This window comes from Chiroxiphia lanceolata, chromosome 3 (genome assembly GCF_009829145.1).
Source record: "Chiroxiphia lanceolata isolate bChiLan1 chromosome 3, bChiLan1.pri, whole genome shotgun sequence".
NCBI lineage: Eukaryota > Metazoa > Chordata > Aves > Passeriformes > Pipridae > Chiroxiphia > Chiroxiphia lanceolata.
In genome coordinates, this window is record NC_045639.1 from 22,880,843 (window position 1) to 22,903,136 (window position 22,294).

Consider the following 22,294-nt stretch of genomic DNA (forward strand, 5'->3'; position numbering starts at 1 on the left):
ACAGACTTTTAGTAATTTTGGGTTCTATTCCTCCTTATGGCTGAGTGTGCTATTTTTAGCATGTGTTTTTATCTGTCCTGGTTCTTCTAGGCCTTTGTTTTTAGCACATTTATTCATGCTAGTTGTCTTACTTCTCCCGTTGTTACTGGTTGAGTGCCTGAAAGGATATGACTAAGAATACTTGAGAGATGTGTCTCTGTTCTCAGTACCTTTTCTTGTTCCTTTTCTTGATGGTAGACTTTTAAGAACCACACGAAGTAATTACAGGAAAGCTTTTGTACAGCTCTGATTGGAGAAGCAAAGTCTTAGCGGGTTAAATTATTTGTCCACAAATTCCTTGCAGTGTATGAAGAAGGAATTCTTTTTTCACTTAAACAGTGTTATCATGTGTATATTGAAACATATCAGAGGTGATGCCTTTATGTCAGAGTTGCGATTTCTCATTCTCATGTAACGTAACTGTTCTAAAGCCTAGAAGTTCTAGCGCTTTTCAAGAAAGCTGAAGAAAAAAATTTGAACGTTTAATATGGAGAAAACTTATTTTCTCTGACGTTTTGTTCTGGGAAATTACTTTTTTTAAAATGAGACTGAAACAGATGAAGAGAAACACCACTTTCCCTTTTTCATTTAGGTGTATGAGAGGGACAAAGGACCTTAGGTTCTTCCTTGCCAAAGATTAGTTTGGCAAGGTTTTAAGCTGCTGAGAAATGGAAGAGTTGTGCAACCTTAATTACACAGGGTAGTTAGTAAATCCTCTATGGAATATAATCCTAGTGGTGTAACTTTCCAGTGTGAACTGAGCCAAACTACAGCTCCAAGATACATAATCTGCTCATGTTTGTTACAGTGGGATATGAACTCTGATGCTTAAGGTGACATGTCAAATGTGTGATTGCATAGGCATGTAATTGCACTGCTGTTGCAGTTAGCACAGTTGAGATAATAGTCCAGCCACTTGTGTTTGCAGTGACTGATATATAAGGCTAATACCTAAAAATGTTCTGTGACACCAGTGGGGGATTCTGCATATGGGGCTGTTCCTGTTTTTTTCCTCTCCCCCCACGAGCATTCAAGCAGAGGGTGCCACTGAAGAAAGCCAGTCCCAACCTTTCAGACTCATCCTACCACCATTGCTGCAGTTTTATTGGCCAGATGTTTAATGATAGTGTTGTGATCTGGATCACAGTCCTGATCCACGCTAAAACTACCCACCCCCTTTTTTGCTGGGTTACACAAGAAAACACAGTTCCTAACCATTTCACTTTGTGGCTGTGGTAAAAGAGGGTAGGTACAAACAGCAAAGGGAAAGAGGAAGGAAATGCATCTTTTGGAGACAGTACCAACTTTAATGTATTTTTTGAATTACTGCTTATGGCCCAAATTCAAGAGAGCAGCCCTATGCAGGATAGGGCTTTTGTATATGAATAAAATGTCAGTGAAGTAGACTTCATCATCTTTTCTTGCTATTTAGTTATAACTGGTTATTGTTTATACTGGAAAAGTGCCTTCTGCCAAGTTCCTTTAGAGGAAAAAAAGTAAGCTTACGGTGAGAACAAAGGACTATGATAAACTGAAGACTAGCTGATAAAGGAATAAGATGACCAGTGTTCATTTGATGAAAGCTTAGCAGTGGGGTTCATATGAAGTTTTGTATGTATACTATTTGAATTTATCAGCTACAGAGACAAATATAAAGAACCTCATAAGTACTTAAACTGCATGAATAGCCAACAAAATGCAGAAGTTGTTTAGTGTTGAACAATAAAAAGTAATAAACATTTAAGTAAAGTAGCAGTTTAAGAAAGAGATGAGTGTCATGGTGGAGAGCTTAGGGAAAGTTTTGTCTCAGTGCACAACTGTACCTTCTGTTATAAAGTATGTAAAGATCAGAAGGGAGAATAATACTAAAAAATATCAGTGGTTCACCTTCACACTTCAGTGGTTTTTGTCTTGATTTTTCTAAAGCTATTGAAGAATTAAGAAGGGTCTCTAAGAGGGTCATCAGCTTCATTAGTGCAGGCTGAAATCAAATCAGAACCATTTCATTCACAGCTGAACTTGAAGCAGAACTGAATTGGACAAGTCAGTGATTCTGTTTCCTGGGCAGAATAAAGTGGAAGAGTCACAATCTCCTTGCCTCTGTGTAAAGAAGGGGATTTTTAGTGTCCCCACTGGAAGGTAGAAAATTGCAAGTCTTTAAGATTTAATAAGACAGCAGTGCCTAGAGTTTTTCTTTTTTTGTAATTTTTTTTAAATACTTTCATTATGGCATTTCACAAATACTTTACAAGATAGTACAAATGGTATTACTTCTTTTGATTCATACAACATACTCTGGAAACTTCTTGTTTAACTGTTACAGTTTTAAAAGGTACTGTCCCTGTTTAAAGAGTTTAATAGTTTATACTTAGAGATTCACCTCAATTTTGTGATTTAAGTAAAGGAGTAGAGGAAAGATTATTAGTTTTATTACTGCTTCTCGCTTATGTAGAACTAAAAATAGAAATGGTGATCTGAAAGCAAGGGCCAAAGCTGCTGCTGTTTGGGAGGCCATGGTATGAGTGCTTGTGGATGTAGGGTTTTTTGGTGACAAAAAGGAGGATTTTGACTGTTTGTTGGTTTGTGTTTTTTTTTTTTTTTAATTTGGTTTAGTTTGTTTTCTAGCATCTCAAAGTTACAAGCATGTGGAGTCTCTGTGGAAGTCATAGTGTCTGTGTTTGCTTGCCAGAACTGGGAGAGAAAAAAACCCATCAACATTAAGAACGTCTACTTTTGGTTAATTTAAGCATCAGTTGTATTTGAGTGTGGTGTTTAGGGTGGGCCACTTAACACCATTTTAATGTAATTTTGTGACTTGGGTATTTTATTACCTATGTAGATAGATGTGACCATGTTTTAAGTATAGTTTCCCAATGGGATTAAGCTGCTCGTTTAACAGCTATTCTTTCTCTCACCTCTCCCACACTTCTGATTTGCTTCTTTGCAAATCTGTCTGTGATTGAGCATATGGTTCAGATTTCAGGCACAATGGTCTTCTCCTGAGTTTTGTGAAAATTGACAGCTGAGCAGAGAAGAGACCCAAGTTTGTGCCTCAGCTGAGGCTAGCACAGGCAGACTCGGACTCTGTGTATCTTGTTTGACATCTGCTGCTTGCTCAACCAGTGCATCGATGATTTAGGGTTAGCCACAGTACCAGCGTATCTTGTCCACCCTCTTGAGGAGAAGGTGGTTAGACAACAAATTTTTGGGAAACCAGGCTTTTCTTACTTCTGCTTCTGGAGTAATACATTAATCTGGCAATGACAGATGGTGCTTGAAGCAGAATCCTTTCCCGTAAATAATGTTTAGCCTACCTTGCTTATCACAGCCTTTTAGATCCAAAGGACATATGCAGAAAAATGTTTAGTCTTAGTATTAGGAAAAAAGGCTAAGTGGTAAAAAGAATTTGAAATATTGAGTTTTTAATACTTTCTACTCTATATTAAACAGGAGTTGATGTAGCCCCCTAAAAGAAGGACTTAAAGGACATCAACCTGACTGAAAGTTCATCCTGGTTTTGGCCGGGATGCTGTTAATTTTCCTCTTAAAACCATGACAAACTCTCAAGAAAGAGCAGTGATGCTCAGATTACTCTAGGCAGGTCAGAGTCAAAATCATTTATGAATATGACCCAGGGACATTTAGAAACATGAGGGTCAAGGTGTATTTGAGTATATTTGGGGAGACCTGGGAGAAAGCTATGGTGTGGGTTGTAAATGGGAGTCTGCCAGGAAGTGTTCTGTACCGCTGTGTAGCACACATGAAGGCATTACCTTAGAAATGTGACCTCCTGAGTTTTGTACCTGAACCTATTCTGTTTTGATATGCATAACTATATATAGATGGCCTGGCAAATCTTCAACTCTGGTAACTGCCAGTTTCCTTTTCAAATGCATTTTTCTTTCTCATCCATTTTTATTTCCTGTGGTCGTCTGTGACATACAGTTCAGTTGTTGCTCCTGTCAACAGCATTACTTGGAAATAAATATAACTGTAGCCTGTGTATGTACTAATACAGAATGAAGAACCTATGAAGTTCAGGTTACATTTGTAAAAATGCTTTCAGATGCAGGTATGGTTAATAGAAATGTCTCTTAAACCTCTTGCATGTAGTGGATTATGTGAAAACGAACAGATGAATATTTTTTTGTATTTGGAACTCTTCTATTTATATCATCAAACCTAATACTTTGGTCTTATAAACTAGTAACAGAGGAAGGGAATGTGGCAACAGCAAAGGCCTTTGCCCAGGTAATTCTTCTGTCTTGATTAACACGTCTTGAAACACTCAAGATCATTTGATGTCTGCCTCGGGCTGCTGGAGTTTGACAAGATTTCTACAGGCTGGAGAAGCACTTTTGTTCCTCACCTATTTCAAAGGGAGAAAATATTGAAACATACCTCTTTTTTCTTTTATTGCTTACATTGTCTGCAAATGTTTTAACAGCCTAGTGAACTTTAAAAGCTGAAATGCAGAGCTGAGTTCATGTAGCCATAAGTGGCATTACTGCGTCACTGTAGGAAGGCAGAGTTATTTGGGTGGGTACTGTGGGAAATAACTAGTGGGTGGCTTCCTCCCTTCTTTTCCAGTCCCATTACCACCCTTTCCTGATACTTTGCAAAAACCATGTGGTAAATTTGAGTGTCTGGTCACTCACTGGGTTTGCTTTGGGGCAGAGGTTCTTTCCAGAAAGCATGGAGAATTTGGTTGAATGGGTAGAATTTGATGTTTGGACTGTATTGAACAAAGCTCTTACTCCATGGGAGTGCTAGACTTCTGTAACCTGAATAAATAAATTTTTTTTTTGCCTAGTTTTCTTTTGATCTGAAATAAAAATGATTTGTAAGACTTTGGGCAAGAGCTTCAGGATTCAGCAAAGGCACTTGTAGCCACAGATCATAACAAGTTGCATGTAAAGTGGTTACAGTGCCTACTGTTGCTCACAGACTTCAGAGTATTCACATTCATTATTTAATTGTAAAGTAGAATTTTGAGTCATAATATCTTCTTTCATTTGTGGCACACTTGCTGTATTTGAAATGGAGAAGCCCATTTGCTGAGTCTTCCACAACTCCATTGTTCAACACCTTTATGGGTGCTCTCCAGAGAAACTGCTCTGCATTGAAGTACTGTTTTTAATTGAAGTACTCAAGTCTGTTCTTTCTCTTATTTTTGTTCCCCAGCATTGTCTGCTGTCATTTTTACTGTTAGTTCCCAATGTACAGAAAAATTTTTTGATTTGAGCTGTGGATTTTTTTTGAATTTGAGGAGCGAGAACAGAGAGAGGAAGAGAAGCCTCAATTACTGCCATTGAAGCAGCATGTTTCACAATTGGAGCCTGGGTATTTAATTGAAAGGTGCATTGAATGTTAGTCTGTGCACTGAGGATGAAGGGTAGGTGTTGGAATCATCCATTCAGAATGTTTGAATAAATTTGTTTGTATTGAGTCTGACCATTTTCTGTTAGTAAAAAGTACTACTGAAATTCGCAGTAGTGACTGTCAGCCACAAATCCAAGGTATTTTTTTACAGTTGTCAGCAGGTGTAAGAGGATTATTTGTTTTGTAATAGTAACAGATGTTAGAGAGCTGAACTTTTTTTAAAATTAGGAACAGTAAACTTTCTGCTGCTGCTTTGAGGTACATCAGCTAGAACAATATAATGATGAGGCTGTTTTTTCCTGCTAATTACTTAATTTGTGATAGCCTGAGTGTACCATTAAGGCATCACTTCTGGTTTTATGATGATGGATTTCTGCTTACTGTCAACCTGAAACCTGGCAACACAATTTTTAAGAGTTGCTGAACTAGTATAGGATAACTTGGGGTAAATTTAATAAGAGGCTTTGTTGTTTTGAATCATTGGTTGTGTCATACCAACAAAAGTAATACTTAAGTTCCCAGCTAGAACTTGCTGTGGCCTCTTGTTTTAATAATGGGATTTGCATAAACAGAAACATAAAACTAAATAAATATAGGATTTTGCTGTTATATTTATTTGCATCATTAGCTTCTAATTTGTTTTTGATTAAATTATTTGATGAAATTTGTGGTGACTTAACATCATTTTCCCCCAGCCTTTATAAAATCCATCATTTGAAAAAAATTAATGTAGTACCTAAAAAGTCAAAGGGACAATGTTTTCACAGTTCTTGTTCATGTTATAGCTTCCTTGTTTTAAAGACTATTATTTGTAGCATGGATGAGAAGTTTTATAAAGTCCTTGAAACCTGATGGTGAAAACATTTAAAGCCTCTTTTAAAAGGTTTGTCGTTCTGCTTTCTTACATCAGCATCCAGTTATTTTTTGATTCTTTGCAGGCCTTTCATTATTAAGTTTTCCCCTCCAAACTGCAACTTGAAAATGTCTGCTGAGTTGGTCCTGTTTTGTGTATATGGCAATGCTGTCCCACTGGAACTGGAGAATGGTGCAGAGGTGCGTGGGTGGAGAAGAGAGTAATGCTGCAGCTCGTGATTAGTAGTTGGTTTTATTGCTTGAGGATAATTGATTTTTAAATTACGCTACATCTGCAATCTCAGTGTTCTTATGATCATTCAGGTGCTCAGTTGCTCTGTTTTTTCTGTCCAGACTTGACTAAGTTGCAGAGGTTTAGATGTTCAGTGTCCTTCAAGAGGAGACAAGCTCCTCAGCTCTGAGGTCAGTGTAGGGAGACAACAAATAAATGCACAGGATGACCTTTTGCCTTTCCCATATTGCCTATTTAACGGAGATAATCTAAAAGTAAAGGGTTTTCCAAATACATCCGACACTACTTTTGTGTGGTGATTATTTGTACTGTACCATGAGCTGGGCTGAAAAACGTCAGCTGTAAAACAAGACATCATCAACAGCATGTTGTAGTAACTTAGGCAGGAGCTGAGGAATATTATAAGGTAACTGCAAGATGTCTGAACTTTCTTTAGATAAACAGAAGGTAATGATCAGAGCTGGGAAATAGGGGTGGTCTTACCACATTTAGAATCCTAATGTCCAGTAATAATAGTATTGTTGGTTTTCTTGGCTTGAACCTTCAGCCAGTGATTAAAGTCATGCAGTTTGCTTCTGTTAGGAGAAAAAATAGATGAAGATCTGCTTAGGGATTTTTTTAATCAATATGACTTATTTAAAGGATATATGAAAAGTCATGTTTTTCTGAGCCCACTTGGATTTGAACACTTGGAGAACAGTTTCCTTACTCAGTAGTGTAATTATTTTCTTTTTTTTTTTTTTTGTAATCTTATATATCTTTTAAAAAACAGAGTCTTAGTTCTTAACTGTAGTCAGTCTGGCAGCTTTTCTTGGTATCCACCCTTTTGGCTGTAACCCTTGCCTGTGCCCTCTCCTGGTGGTACGGTTCTAGAGCTGAGTAGCTGAATGCTTGGGGGCTGATCAGGCTTTTCACCTCACCATGCTGTTTATTTAGGGATGGGATGTAGGGAGAGATGAATGCAGTCTCACTTGGAGTTTTAGCCAAGTTCCACATTTTGTTTAAAGAAAAAGTAGTATTTCCTCATTTTCAGTCCTATTGCAGTTTTCTGGTTATTGTATTTGATAACCCTCAAGGCATGTCAGAGGATTTAATGAGGACCAGAAACACCTTGAAAACCTCTCTACTATGTAACTGCACTAAAATAGTGTGTTTTATCAGTTTCCTGTGAGAAATTGCTCTCCCTCTTTGTGCAATCCAGTGCTGATTTTCTGCGTTGTGTGTGTGTTTTACCTCAAAGAGCCTCTTGGGTAGTGCTCTGAAAAGTTTGTGGTCCCAAATTATACAGTAACTGAAGACACACAGTTAACAATGTAAACGACACTTCCAAATAGTGTGGTTTCATTGCTGGCCAGCTTCTCCAGTCCCTGATAGAGTAGGTAATAACTGAATTAGACTGAGTTCCTCTGCTGTCCCCAGAAAGTCTTGATATGGCATGGCCTTGGGATATTTGTTGGAAGATTGCTGCATATGTCATATTATTTCTGCAGCTGTGTTTTTTGGGAAAAACATCTGAAAATCTTCAAGCTTTTCTGGTTTTCTTGAAATTACATGGGAAGCTTGCAATCTGCAAATCTTAAAAGGAGAGGAAATGGCCATCTCTTCCTGAGCAAGTTCATTGCTATATGCCAACAGTTACTTGCTCTTTAAAGCCCTACTGTCAACTGGGCTGACTTGGGAATCTAGATTAAGTGAAAGCAGAATTTTCTGTATGGCTAAAACTGTGGCTTTCCAAATACCTCACATTTATTTTTTCTTAAAGAGTAAAACAACAAGTTTTGCAGAACTTTGTTGTGCTAGAGCTTGCTCCATCTTGAATAAGAATTAAAATTCTGTGCTGTCTTTATCAGGAGTTCGTTTTGGGCAGCTCAACAGTTATCGGTGCATATACTTAAATTTTTGTAGTAAACTCCTTTAAGTCTTATGTATTGCTGCCCAGAAGCTACAAGGACTCAAATCTGTCTACTTCAAAAGCAAAACGTCTAGTTTGGATTTAATCCCCTTATTTACCTATCTATGATAATAGATGATTCTTTTCTTTATTTCTTTATAGCCATCAGACTCTGGTTATGTCTTATTTTCTTGATACAGCATTACAGATTTTCCCCAATTATTTATTAAAAGGCTTCCTTCTGCCTTCTGGATGCATTTTTTTTCAGTGAGTCTTTGTCCAGTTTCACATTTATTCATGTTGTTCTGGATTACACAGTACAGACTCTATTTCTGTCACATAAAGAAGAAAATTAGATTCCTAACAGAATCCTGTGGTGTTGCAGTGTGCACCTCTGCAACAGCTGAGCAATTAAATGGAAACTGTGGGAATGCTGTATTTCTGTGCACTGACTTGTTGATTGTTAGTTTTGGCCAGTTTGCACCAGGCCAACTAGTTTATGTCAGGATTCTCAGAGTTAAGAACTGAGGCTTTGAAAGAGATAGTTCTCTGTCTGGAGGAAACAGGCCTGTGATTTCACAAGCCATTTGCTCTGCACAGACCGTTACCCTAATGGGATTTTTCACACAGTTGGTTTGGATATACTGTATCTTAGTGTTGATTACACAGTCTGAAAAGTACCCCTTTACTTAGAGCCACAAACCTGGGTGTATTCTCTGGGCATTGTCTCTCCTGGAACCTGACTAGGAAGATCTGCTTTTGTCCTGTACCATTTAGCTTTTTAAGGCTTTGTGATATGGTAGGTGTACTTTTTGAGCCACCTTAACAGTTAGGGGAGGTGAAGTACCTTATAAATGACTCTTTTTTGGCATCAAAGGGAATTTGACATCTGGAAAGACAAGCAACAGGATCAAATTAGTAATGCCTACCATTGCCAGTGACTCAAAAGGAAACTGTAGTAATATTTATTGTATTGTAGTTTTTGATAGTGCCTCTGGGTAGTTTCTGCTGTCTAGTCAGTTGATTCTGCAAAGACAGCTCAGGTTATTGCTACAATGTAGTACTTTAACTGTGAGGATGAAGATGTGCTTTCAGACTGCTCTCTTAGGGAGAAAATACTTTCTTTAACTTGTTTTCCCCAAACAAATCCAAAGCCCACTAAAAATCAGACAGCTGTCACCCTGTTCCTGCCTAAATAATGGCTCTGTAGTCTCTGTGACACGTGGCTACGAAATTTTTATAACAAGGATGTTTATCTTTCTCTTATATATTTAGGTTTAGAAAGAAAATAAGAGTGGAGGGTTGCACATTTTTAACGTGCTCTAAACGTATTCCTTAAATGAACAACAACTTTGTTTCAACAAGAAATTCATATCAATTTCAAAGGTAACCTGGGTGACTCGTACTGATTATGCTTTGCTTGTTGGGCAAACCAGACTTGCCCAGCAGGTCTTCCAGCATGACAAACCACAATTCTATAAGGATTCATTCTGGTCCAGCTGGTGCCTGCTGCCCCATCCTGCTGTCTTCTGATAGCTCTGATTGTGCTGGCTTGCCCCTTGTTTTTTTTTACCAGCACAGATGGTCACATGATGTTGCAGTGACTCTTCTGGTTCTCAGGTATTAGAGCAACTTAGGTAAATATTTTAGATAAATATCTGAGATAAAGATAGTAGGGGAAATAATTGAGGCCTTCACACTTTACATGTTGGGGTCTTCTTTGTTTAGTTGTTATTATTCTAGTCTTTAAATTTTATGTTTAGGTAGGTGTCAATAGCTGTGTCTGAATGTTAAATAGTAATTTGAATGTCTTGGTGTTTGAGTAACTAAAAGTAGCTGTTTCAATGTAGCTGTTTATGTACATCATGTTTGACATGCAGACAAAACAGTCTCAATAGAGGAATTTAGTTTACTGTGATATTTGATAATATAGCTGTAGATACAGATAAATTATATATATATAATTATATAAATTAAGATCTTTAGATCTTCAGATGAAGATATCAAGACTAGCAGTGAACACAATAGCTTATTCTGGCAAAAAAATACATTATTGCCTCAAGTTTCTGGTGTTGGTTACAGGTCCTGTTTTTGTGCCTGAGTTTGATGATCCCAGATGAATCATACTCTTCTTCTTTCATATTAAGGTTTGAACTATCCTTCAGATCTATGTCTTTGCTGCGGTTCTGCAGCAGTAAAACAGAAAAACGTTGCCAGTTTATATTTGCAACATGTGCTTTGTGATTGTAAAGGCTGTTCCTTTTCATGCTGCAGGATGAAACTGTAGGTTTTGTTGCAGTTGAACATATCCACTAAGAAAGAATTCTGTTATCACTGTGCTTTTCCTCCTGGTATCAGGCTGTCAGAATTGTTTAGGTTGGAAGGGACTTCTGAGGATCATACAGTTGAATCCCCTGCTCAAAGCAAGGTCAGTTAGAGTGGGTTGCCCAGGTTCATGTCCTGTCAGGGTTTGAAGAGCTCCAAGGATGGGCACTTCACAACCTGGAAAAATGTTAAGTAAAAATATTTGGTTTTTTTTCCTTTTTGCCTTGTGTTGAAGTGGGATATCTTGTATTTTTATTTGCCCCTATTACCTCTCAACCTGTCAGTGGATACTACAGGGGAGAGTCTGGCTAAGTCCTCTTTATTCCTCTCTCTGCACCGCTGTCAGGTACTGATACATGGGTACGATTCTTGCCCTGGAGCCTTTTTTTTCTCTGGGCTGAACAGTCCCAGCTCCCTCAGCCTCTCCTCATATGAAAGATGCTCTCATCCCTTACTCATCTCAGTGGCCCTTTGTTGGACTGTCGTGGTTTAACCCCAGCCAGCAACCAAGCACAAAACAGTTGCTTGGTCACTCCCCCATCAGTGGGATCAGGGAGAGAATCGAAAGTGTAAGAGCTGGAAAACTCATGTGTGGAGATAAAGGCAGTTTAATAGGGAAAGCAAAAGCTACACACACAAGAAAAGGAAAACAAGGAAGTCTTTCACCCCTCCCCCTGTGGAGGCAGGTGTTCAGCCATCCCCAGGAAAGCAGAGCTCCATCATGTGTACTGGTTATTCGGGAAGACAAGTGGCATCACTCCAAACATCTCCTTTCTTCCTTCTTCCCCCCGCTTTATATACTGAGCATGAAGTCATATGGTATTTTCTGACTTGAATCCCATAGGGAATGAGTTCTCTAGCTCATGCAACAGATGGGAATTTTTTGTAAGATACCAGTAGTTTTTAAAGGGAAAATAAAGACAAAAGTACCATAGCACTTTTATTGAATTGTTCTTGTCTGTTGGTGTTTGCTGAGTCAGACCCTGTTTGTCAGCTCTGTTCCTGCTTGCTTAGTTGCACAGCAGTAGTGATGGGGCAGATGAGTATTAGTCAAGTACTGTAGTAACCTGCTGGGTTCAAGTTATTAAAAATACAGAGCCTCAGCCAACAGTTATTTGCCTGAAAGGGTGATAAGGGTAACAATAATAGCAAGGTTCTTATTTGTAGCATTTTTTCATTACCCAGCTGCACTGGTATGTTTTTTTTATCAGAGAAAATGAACTCTTTCCTCCTCTGACTGCTCCTCTGTAGTACTTAACCTTTTACAAAGAAATGTGCTTGAAATGTTGCAATGGTGTTGTATTCCAAAATTCCCGTTTTCAAAGTAACTTTTCTTTTTAATTCTAGAAAAGCCAGTCTGTTTTTCATAAAACAGCCATAGAGATAGAATTTTCTTTGAGTGTAGAATATGTTTTGCATTGTAACCATAGTTAAATTATTGCAGTTTCAGTGTACAGTAAACTGAAAAGGACTTCTAAGATATCAACTTAATGCAAATTTGATGTTGGACTACCCTCTTGTTAAGAGTAAGCATCATCAGTGTTACAGGTGAAACCCTGAGAATTTGATTCTTGTGTTTTAAAACAACGGAAAAGTATTATGTGGATTTAGTATATAAAGTCACGTGCTTGAGTGGTGAGAGAATCCTTCTTCACTTGTAAAAATTCTTCTTGTAGATGAAGAGGCTGAAATGCAGGACCCACAGCCTTATCTGACAAAAAGGGCCTACTTAGGCAAGTGCTGACCTCTTTGTGTTGAGGGATTGACTCCGGTGTTTCCATCGTTGTCTCTGACCTTGGGGTTGAATGACAAAGTGCAGACTATTAAAAAAAATTTATGTCTTGGTTCTTCTCCTTAAAATTTTCAAATCCACACAATCTGTTTGAGGACCAATAAAACATGTGTGGACCAAAACTCCATGGGACATTTTTTTCATGCAAGTGGTCTTGTGGCCTTGTGATTGTTCTTTATTTCCATGTAAAATTGTGCAGTCTCAGTAAGCTGCAAATCTTGTCTTTGTAACAACTTAGCTGAGATCCTTCTATTCAGAGTTTCTTTGATTTTTTGTTTTACAAAAATATGTTTCTTAGCTTCTGTCATTAAAGGTGCTACAGCTTTTTGGTCATCCCCAGTGTTCAAAAACTTTTAACTGGGAACAGGCAAAAGTTTATCCTTAGCGTACATACCTTTTTTGGTTTATGGTCATCTTAAAGACAGTCCTGAAAACTTTCTCTTTCTTTGATATTGAAATTAAACATTTTTGAACATAAGTTGACTCTGTTTCTTTCCACACTGTAACTAGGAAAGACCAAAACAGTACAGAATGTCAGCTTTACATACAAGCTGAAGTGATAGCAGTTAACCTGAAGGATATTTACTGCTGGCTCAGATTCCTCTGCCTGTTTAGGACCTTGGTGACAGTGTGCTTCTAACTAGGTGATTTTTGTGTGCATACTTTAAAACCTATCAGTATCATTTTTAACTTTCAGGCCTGACCGTTTGATTTGCAGTATCCCTTAAAAATGTTTACTTGCAAGACTGCTCTACTGTTTTGTGTCTCCTTCCTCTAGGCTTCAAACAAACTAATTTTTTTTGTTTGTTTTTTTTTTTTTGTTTGTTTGTTTCTGGCCATTATAACCTCTGCAGCATGTGAGGTATTAGAGCATTAGGATATTAGTTCATGAATGCATTGATGTTCCACTGGGTAGTTAATGTATTTTATCTGTCATCAGGGAGGAATGTGCTGTACAGCTTGCTCCTTCTGCGAGTGGTCTGACTCATGAGCATGAGGTACTTCAAAAGGATTTCAGCACTCCATCTCCTTCTTCAGTCTTGCAGTTGCTTTTCTAAGAATAGAAGCGGCAAAATAGACAGCGGAGTTCCTTCTCAGCTGCTACAGTTTGTGCCCAGTATAGTCATGAAAGCTGACATCAATCACAATCTTCATGTCTCACAGTTCCCATTTACCTGTGTGGCTAAGAACACTATCTAGTACTACTTTTTGGAAGCAGTGACCACCATATGCAGCTGGGGTTTTAGTGTCGATGATCGCAACTGTGAGCTGGGGGACATTTCAAGCAGTGTTATGGGAGTGGCATAAAATAACAGATAGAGAGACCCTCCAGCAAAATGTGGAGGGTATGTCCAGTGCATGATGTGTTCTTGTAAGACTTAAGATACATTGGAACTATTCCTTAAATATCTGCTGTGATCGTAGCTTGTGTATTCTGACAGATTCTGTTAATTTTAAGAGTTTTCTTAGCATATAAACCACTTGCCCAACATAATTGCCAAGAGCTGAAGCTCTTGAAATGTTATTACCAGTACTGAGGGTGGTGGAAGAGGTTTGCTTCCCTGAAGGTGAGCTAAGGTTTTGCTGAGTATTGATTCTCATTCACATATGGGTAAAAGGAGCCCTCTCTTCAGCCACAAGCATCATCTCTTGTGCCTGTGAATTATGGAACTCAAGTAAACTGTACCCCTGAGGTTTTGAACGTGCACTCCAGGAAAATTAAGTCAATCTTCAAAAACAGTCATTACTAGAACCTGTTTCTAAAAGGAATTGCTGTACTTTAGGAAAAACAGGATTCCTGGGATGGTTAGAAAGGTGACAGAACCCGGGCATCTCTGTTGTAATTATCTCCTGTTTTTAACACCTCTAACTGTCGGTTAATTGAATTAAGAGTGTGGGTTAACTTAAGGAACAAATATTGTGACTGCTAAAGTCCTCTTCTCCACAAAGCACATCTGACTGTAAACTGCAGAAGGAGAGGGTGGAAACTAAGTAGAACTGAAAGCAAAAGGAAATTGTGTTGTTTCCTACAATAAAGTGTGGAGGTGTGCAAAATGGTTTGCTGCAGAAAAATGAAGATGGTGACTGGGACATCTTAAACCCAGCCTTGGTTTATTAACATGCACTGTAGGAACAATCTCCCTTTATTTACAGGCTTCCCTTCCCTAGCTGCTGCTTCTACCCTGAATTTTCTGTTGTGTTTTTCTTGATGGAAATAAAAGGATAAAATTTTCAGTGCAGGTCTGTTTATCATCATAAAATTTGAATCAAGTTATCTGTAAAAGATACTCTTTTTGATATCAAAATCTTGTTTGAAGCTACATGTTTATTATTGATATAATAACCTAAAGATATGTATATTACAATAGCATTGAAGTTGACAATACTTTTGTTAGGAAGGGCACATTTTTTAATAGCAGAAGGATAGCATGTTAAGTGAAGCTGTGTTTACTGAGATATGATATTGTGTGTATGTTCTTCCCTTCCTTTTCTGTGCTGTACTTGTATTCATCGTCTCTATGTCTTGTGTGTACTTAGAGACAAGAAATGAAGTTTTCCTTGGCAGTATGAATTTTGGAAGGAATGGTTGGGATAGGAAGAGCTATTTTTCTCTTTCAATAACGTGTGTCTGATTTTATATAGGTGTTTTTAAATACCTTCTAAACCTAGAGTACATACTTAAGAAATGTAAAAAACCTGTAAAATGTAACTGTATGCAACTTTGCTTAGTCCTTTTTTTTTTCTTTTTTTGCTGTATGCAACCAATTTCCAGAGATTTAACCTTTTTATTAAGGGGAAAAAACACCTTTAGCATGTCTTTGTCTTTTTTTAATTTGTTGTAATGCAGTGTAGTCATCATGGTAAGTAGTATTTAACCTCTGGCATCACTTCTGGGATTTCTTACTGCCGACTATCAAAGAATCCCATCTACAAAGGAGAGACAAATGAGTTTAACAACTGTACATAGCTGCTGTAGCAAAAACATGCTTTGACAAGTCATTTGTGAATAACAGGAAAGCAGGATTGCAACTTGCCAGACATAAATGATTGAATAAGAGGAGGAGTGTTTAAAACATAGAAACCTGGTTGTCATGGGTTGCAGTCACTATTATATACCTAATAATAACATTCCTTCTGTTAGAAAGCAGGCTGGCTCTTGAGGAAGCAAAGGAGTCTGTCTCTCAGTAATGTTGTTTATTTGTGGTACTGTTCAGTTCCAAGTGTTGCCAATCTGCAGCTTCTTGGAACAAACTTTCATGAAGTCTTGCATCATGGGTGCAAGTGATTACAAGTGATCAGAAGAAAAAAATAAACTAAGGATATGTTTAAAAATGCAGGGTCCTGCAGCTGGGGAGGAATAATCCCATACACCAGCAGCACAGGCTGGGGGCTGACCTGCTGGAAAGCAGCTCTGTGGAGAAGGACCTGGGGGTCCTGGTGGACAACAAGCTGTCCATGAACCAGCAGTGTGTCCTTCTGGCCAAGAAGGTCAATGGTGTCCTGAGGTGCATTAGGAAGAGCATTGCCAGCAGGTCAAGGGAGGTGATCCTGTCCCTCAGACCTAATGGGGCACGTCTGGAGTGCCGTGTCCAGCTCTGGGTCCTCAGTACAAGAGAGACATGGAGCTCCTGGAGCTGGTTCAGTGGAGGGCAACAAAGATGATGAGAGGACTGGAGCATCTCTCTTAGGAGGAAAGGATGAGAGAGACAACTGAGAGGGGACCTCATCAATCTATTTAAGTATCTGAAGGGAGCATGCCAAGGGGATGGATCCAGGCTCTTCTTGGTGATGCCAAGCAATAGGACTAGAGGCAATGGGCAGAAACTGTTGCACAGGTAGTTCCACCTGAATATGAGGAAGAACTTCTTAACTGTGTGGGTGACCATGTGCTGGAACAGATCACCCAGAGAGGTTATGGAGTCTCCCTCACTGGAGATATTGAAGAATTGCTGGGACACAGTCCTGTGCAATGTGCTCTAGGATGACCCTGCTTGAGTGGAGATGTTGGACAAGATTGCCCCCCCCCGTGGCTCCTTCCAACTTTACCCATTCTGTGATTCTGTGAGAAGTTCTAGAGAGAAAGTTCTTAACTTCTCCAGTTTCTAGGCAGAGTTGTGAATATTGTGTTTACTGAAATCCCTATGGCAAATAAAGTGGATATACAAATCAATTATATGTTAACATATGCTATAACTTCATGGTGATTTACCTAGCTGTTTTAAGGGTTTGGGCTTATTAATAGTTGTAATTAGAACGCTTAAAGACTTCCCGTGATCTTACCAGAAAGTATCAATCTTTTAAAAGGCAATGGATTTTGAAATAATAAATTAGGACTTAAGTTGTTATGATGCCAAAAAAATGTATGCCAATTCTTATGGTACAGACTGTAGTGAAACTATTGACTATAACAAAAAATTCAGAGCATTTTTTAAGTTTTAAAATGCAGTATGCAAAATGAAGTTTTTCCTGTTAATGGCTAGGCAGTTACACAGAACACTAGACTGCCATTCTTGCCAGGTATATCCAAAAGTATAAAATAAATCTACTGAATTGTTAGTTAGCTGAGTATTCATTTGCCCAGCCAAGTGGCGTACTGCAATTAAAGTGCTTGAATATTTATTCAGAGCATCTCTTGTATGCACACAGTTACATTAAGAACATGATTACAAAGTAGCCAAGTGTTCTGAGAACTCTCAAGAGCTACATTTAGATGTCTAATAGTTCGCTAAAAACATGGAAAAAACTTTTATTGCGTTTATTTTCTTCATTAAGCTCTGCAAGGATTAGCTTGTAAAAAGCTAAATTTGCAGCTCATGATATGAAATATTTGCTTGATGTTTTAGATCTTGGACTTCTTGTTATGAGAGAGGGATAAATATTTCTGTCTTAGGGCTCATGTAATTGCAAGTATACTTGTCTTTATTCTTTCCCGGAGAAGGCCTTTGCGTACAACCCTGAGTCACAAATCAAGTGTCTCTCACAGCTAAGTCACTTCTGTCTTAACATGTTAAACTGATTTCCTGGTCTTTCCTTCCTTTATGTTATTTTGCTATGTTAAACTGCATTTGCAGAAGTCCAGCTATTGCCAGGCTGTTGACACAGAACTGGTATCATTATAAAATATGCTGTCAATAAAAGAAGCTGTGGAGGAATGTATGCTGGATTTCAGGCCCCCAAATGACAAATATTTGTCTTTGAAGCTTTTTTTGTCTGGTTACAGTGGAGCAAAGCAGAGTTGCTGGTTCTGCTGCCATGCAGCTGAAATTTTGATTTTAATGTTTCCAACTGCAGTGGAAGAATGTAATAGCACAAGTATTTCTTAAAGCAGAAGATTCTTCTTTGGAAAATTTCAGTGTGGTGAGAAAATTGAAGACAAGCATTTATTTCTCCCACTGATTTTAAAGGGACACTGTGAACTTAAAATTCCAGATACTTGAGGGTTTGGGTTTTTTCTTCTTTAAAAAATTATAGTAATGGCAGTGGTTTTTCTGCATACTTTTGTGGTTTGCTGTTCTGTTTCTGATCCAGAAATGCTCTGTGAAGGACTTGCACAAAGTGATTTTTTTTCTCCTTGATAATCAGGTCAATCAATTGACCATAAAGCGTTATTAAGCACAAGAGACAGCCTGATTGCCTGAGGAGAATTGACAGAGGGAAAGAAAAGAAGCTAGAGGAGGGCCAGCTGATTCACTGTGATTTAATAACCTACTACTTGTCAGCTCAGTGGCAGAAGTTGAGCTATTACCCTGGCTGGTTGGTAGATAAAAAGAATTGAGTAAATCAATTCAAGAATTAAACCAAACTTTATTTTTCTTTTACCTTGCATTTGGAGTGGGATAACAGAGCCCATCTTTTTTCTTACTTGTCATCTGAAGCTTGTTAGTGCATCGTAAGCTGGTTGTGTGTTTTATAGCCTTGTGGATTTAACAAGAGTAGGCAAAATAGGTAACACCACAAACTTTTTTCCTGTGCTTCTTTGGCTGGGGCATATCTGAAAGTTTCAAAGGTCTTCACCTAATATGTTAAAAGTGTACTTTTTTCTAGCAAATTAAGCTCCATAAGGTCTACTCTTCAGTTGTTTTCAATTGAGTGCTGCTTCTCATGGCTTACATTTTTCAGTCATGAGCTTTATTTTAATCCTTCAGAACGTTCGATCTTTGAATCAGTTTTGAAGATTAAAAATAGTTGCTTTTTAAATTGTTCTAAAGTTGAAATGATTAGTACTATAAATTTATATGTTCCAGGGAAGTATCTATAGTAAAGTATTGCATTTTTTTTCTCTGAGTGATCTAGAAATAGTTTTATTTGGAAATAATTAGGTGTGAGAAACCTGATTTTGCACATGCTTAATGTATTTAGTGCTTAGTTTTTATTACTTTTAATAAGACACAGTTCAGTAAGAAGGTTGTATATTGGCTGCTTAATAAAGATGCTGAAGCAATAATTTCAAAGTCAGTATGTGGTTGATTTGTTTTTCTTTAAAACAATTCTCATTTTTGTCTTAGTTTCTTGCCCTGTGGGATACTGCCATGGCCGGATATGTGAAATACTTGATAAGGGAGGTGCACAGGCAACTAGGACTGCCATGTCAAAGCATTTTCCAACTTCCATGGAGTTAGGCTATCAGAGAAAATTCACACAAAGTGAGAAGGAGGCATAAAGGGAATGTCCAAGTTCATGTTGAGAAAAATAAGGAAGGATCTGTGCTTAGCTTGCCTGGGGAAAGGAAAGGAGGTTGAACGTTTTGGAATGAACAGTCCTCCTCACTTTCATATCTCTAATCTGATTTTATCTACCTGTGACAAAATACAGCATTTTATTTTTTTGCTTAGTGTTCAAGTCTCAATTCAGTACTAATTTGGGAGCCATTAGAAAGTAATAGAAGTGACCATTTTCAAAAGTGTGATGGTAATTGATTTCTGCACGAACAGGGAAGCTATGCATGGATTATTGCTTTTTGTTTTGAGTGTGTAGCCTATTACCTTTGCATCAGTTAAACCATGTATTAAAAGACAGATAATAATGAAGTAATTGTCCTGTGCTGAGAGTTGTTCACTGCCTGGAAACCTGTTAATAACAGTACAAAAGAGTCACTATACAGGTGAAGTATTTCCTTTGTTGTCAGAACTGAAGATAACAGCCATTAAGAACCATTTAAGATACTGAACAAACACAGAAAAATAATTATATCCTACGTGTGTGGACAATATATCTTACTTTTGGAACTTCACAGAGCTCCTCTGTCTGCCCATCCTTTCCCTTTAGCCGTCATTGCAGTAACCATCCCTTGTAATGAAGAGAGCCAGTCTCTACTCACTTGTCTCTTTGCCCCAATAACAGCATGAGACGTATTCTAGTCTTTAAATTTGCAGCATGCATTTTCTGGTTTTCCATCCTGTGTTCTTTGGGAGGCAGTCTTCTCTTTCTCCACTTAGTTACTTTGTGATGATGGAACTAGCAATTTTTAACCCCTCTTCCTTATCTCAGCATGGTTTTGCTAGTCAGTGTTGGATGATCAACAGCTGTATCTTCCTCCTGTCATCATTCTTGCCACTGAAGCATCTGGTCTCTGGTCTACGAAATAGTGACCAATAGTTTCTGTTATCTGAACAGCATTTTCTGAACTCACTTTCTTGCCTATAGCTAACTTCTTTAGATTTGAATGACTGAGTTTGTTTAATGTAGCATTTTAAACCTAATGACCCAACTACAGATTTTTTTGTTTTGCTTTTACTGGAGTGGAATAACAATAGTAAGTGTAGAAATGAAACAAATTTGCTAAGTTAAAAAAAAACCCCTAAACCAAACAGCCAACAAAACCCACTTTCAACAACAAATTCTTTTTTTTTTTTTTTTACATCTAATGAGGTGAGATAGATGAATATGAAAGCTGGGTCAAAAGCTTATGTAATTTTGAGACCCTAAATATAGAATGGTGTGATGACACAAAAAGATCAATCTCCATGCACATGTTCTGATAGAGTATTTTTGTTTTGTTCTTATTCTGCGCATGCAATTTAAAACTAAGCCGGACACCCCCCTGCTTGGAAAAATGGTCTTGCTAATATTCCTACCTGATGCTATGTGCCAATTTAAATTGACATGTAGCATGTAGGTTTCTTTATTATAATTGTCTGGGGGTGGGGTCTTTTTTTATTGTTTTGTTGATAGCAAAATTTCCCTGTGCTCATTGTAAAATTTACCTTTTTTTATTTTTTTTTATTTTTAATAGTAGTGGAATGGGGTGATGATGTTAAAGCAGTATCAGAAGATGAAGCCATGGTGCTGGTGAACCATCAAGCAACGGGTGACGTCTGCACTCTGATGATGTGCCTTCAGGATAAAGGCACGGTAGGCTACAACCGGGGCATGGGAGAGCTTGTGTGTGTGCAGTCTGTTCCCTTGGGAATGCTTCCATCTGTGTGCAGTACTGATGGCTGACTTGGGGGTGTTAATCCACCAAATAATCTGAAGGCCCCGAATAGGAAGCTTTTTGTTTAGATTTGGTCTAATGTGACAGCCAGTAGCTTGGAGCAGGTCTTAGACCATAAATGTTGTTTTTGGAGAAGGTCAAATACGAACTGAGTCACTGTGCATCCAGTCTAGGTTAACACAGAGGGAAGCAGATCTCCTGACAGGTAATCACGTACTTGGCTTTTTCTTCTCACCTCATGCCCTTGTGCAACTCATGCCAACTTTCCTCAACACAGCACAGGTCTACCTTCTTGATTATGACTTCATTTCAACATGGAATTTTTCTCAAAGTTAGAAGCAAGTTGTGTATGGGATTTTGGTAGCAGTGAGGGCATCTCAAAACTAAGCTAGCTAGCGAAATCCAGAATTGCTTGAGCTCTTATTTGACAAGCTCTTAAGCATTTCTTGGTGAGAAGTGCAACTAATGTAAATGGTTTCATGCTTTGCTGTTGAGAAAAGTCATGTCTAAGGAGTGGAAAATAGAGTATAGGATTTAAACAGGAAACAAAATTTACGTATAAATCAGGAAGAAGGGGATTGTGTATGATTAGGCTACAAAAGGAGGAAACATACCTGGCAAGCTGAAAAAAATGCATCAGCTGTATCTTAGTGTTTTCTTTCTTGCACCCATACAGTGGAGAAACAAGGAAACAACTTTTTGTTGAATCTGCACAACTCGTAACTGACACTGTTTTTCCTAGCACATATAATATAGATTATGTATATACTGTATCTTTATCAGTGATTTACTGTTTTCAGGAAGTTTTACAGATCTTACATATGACAACAGATTTAAAAAAAAAAACCTCCAAAAAACTGAAGTCAACAAAGAAACTATGAAAATATTACTCAGGATGGAGCAAAGACTTGTTTCTTTCTTTCTACTATAGCCTAGAGCAGGCTGTTTTAAAAGTACTTTTAATTGCTTTCATTTCTTTTAGAATTGAGGAAGTTTGGTATATATGGTATTCCATACTGTACCCAAATGAGTAGAATGACAGAATAAACTCTTTAATTCCCTTGAATCAAAATTATGCATAGGACAATCTTGTCATAAAGATATCACTGTAAGGGTGTAGTCCTGTGGGTATGTGGTTGTGTATGATCTTGACGGTTCATGTCCAAGGTGTTTCAAATATCATAGAGCTTTATTAACTCGTGTGTACTCTAGGTTATATATATAAATCTAAGTCAAATTTATCCTGGTTGACTCCACAGCTTAAGTTTCAGTCAAGACAGAGTAAGTTTCACTGAATGTAATACATGTTAAAAACGGGGCAAGGCG

At 38.0% G+C, this 22,294-nt stretch overlaps 1 protein-coding gene across 2 annotated transcripts in view; it reads left to right on the forward strand.

The window, feature by feature from the left end:
• LPGAT1 (lysophosphatidylglycerol acyltransferase 1) overlaps nucleotides 1–22,294 on the forward strand; it is a 66,219-nt gene that overhangs the window by 6,806 nt on the left and 37,119 nt on the right. For both annotated transcript variants that reach the window (XM_032682824.1, XM_032682825.1), the window contains exon 3: nucleotides 20,768–20,886. In XM_032682824.1, coding sequence (XP_032538715.1) covers nucleotides 20,768–20,886 — 119 coding nt within the window. The remainder of the gene's footprint in view (nucleotides 1–20,767; nucleotides 20,887–22,294) is intronic.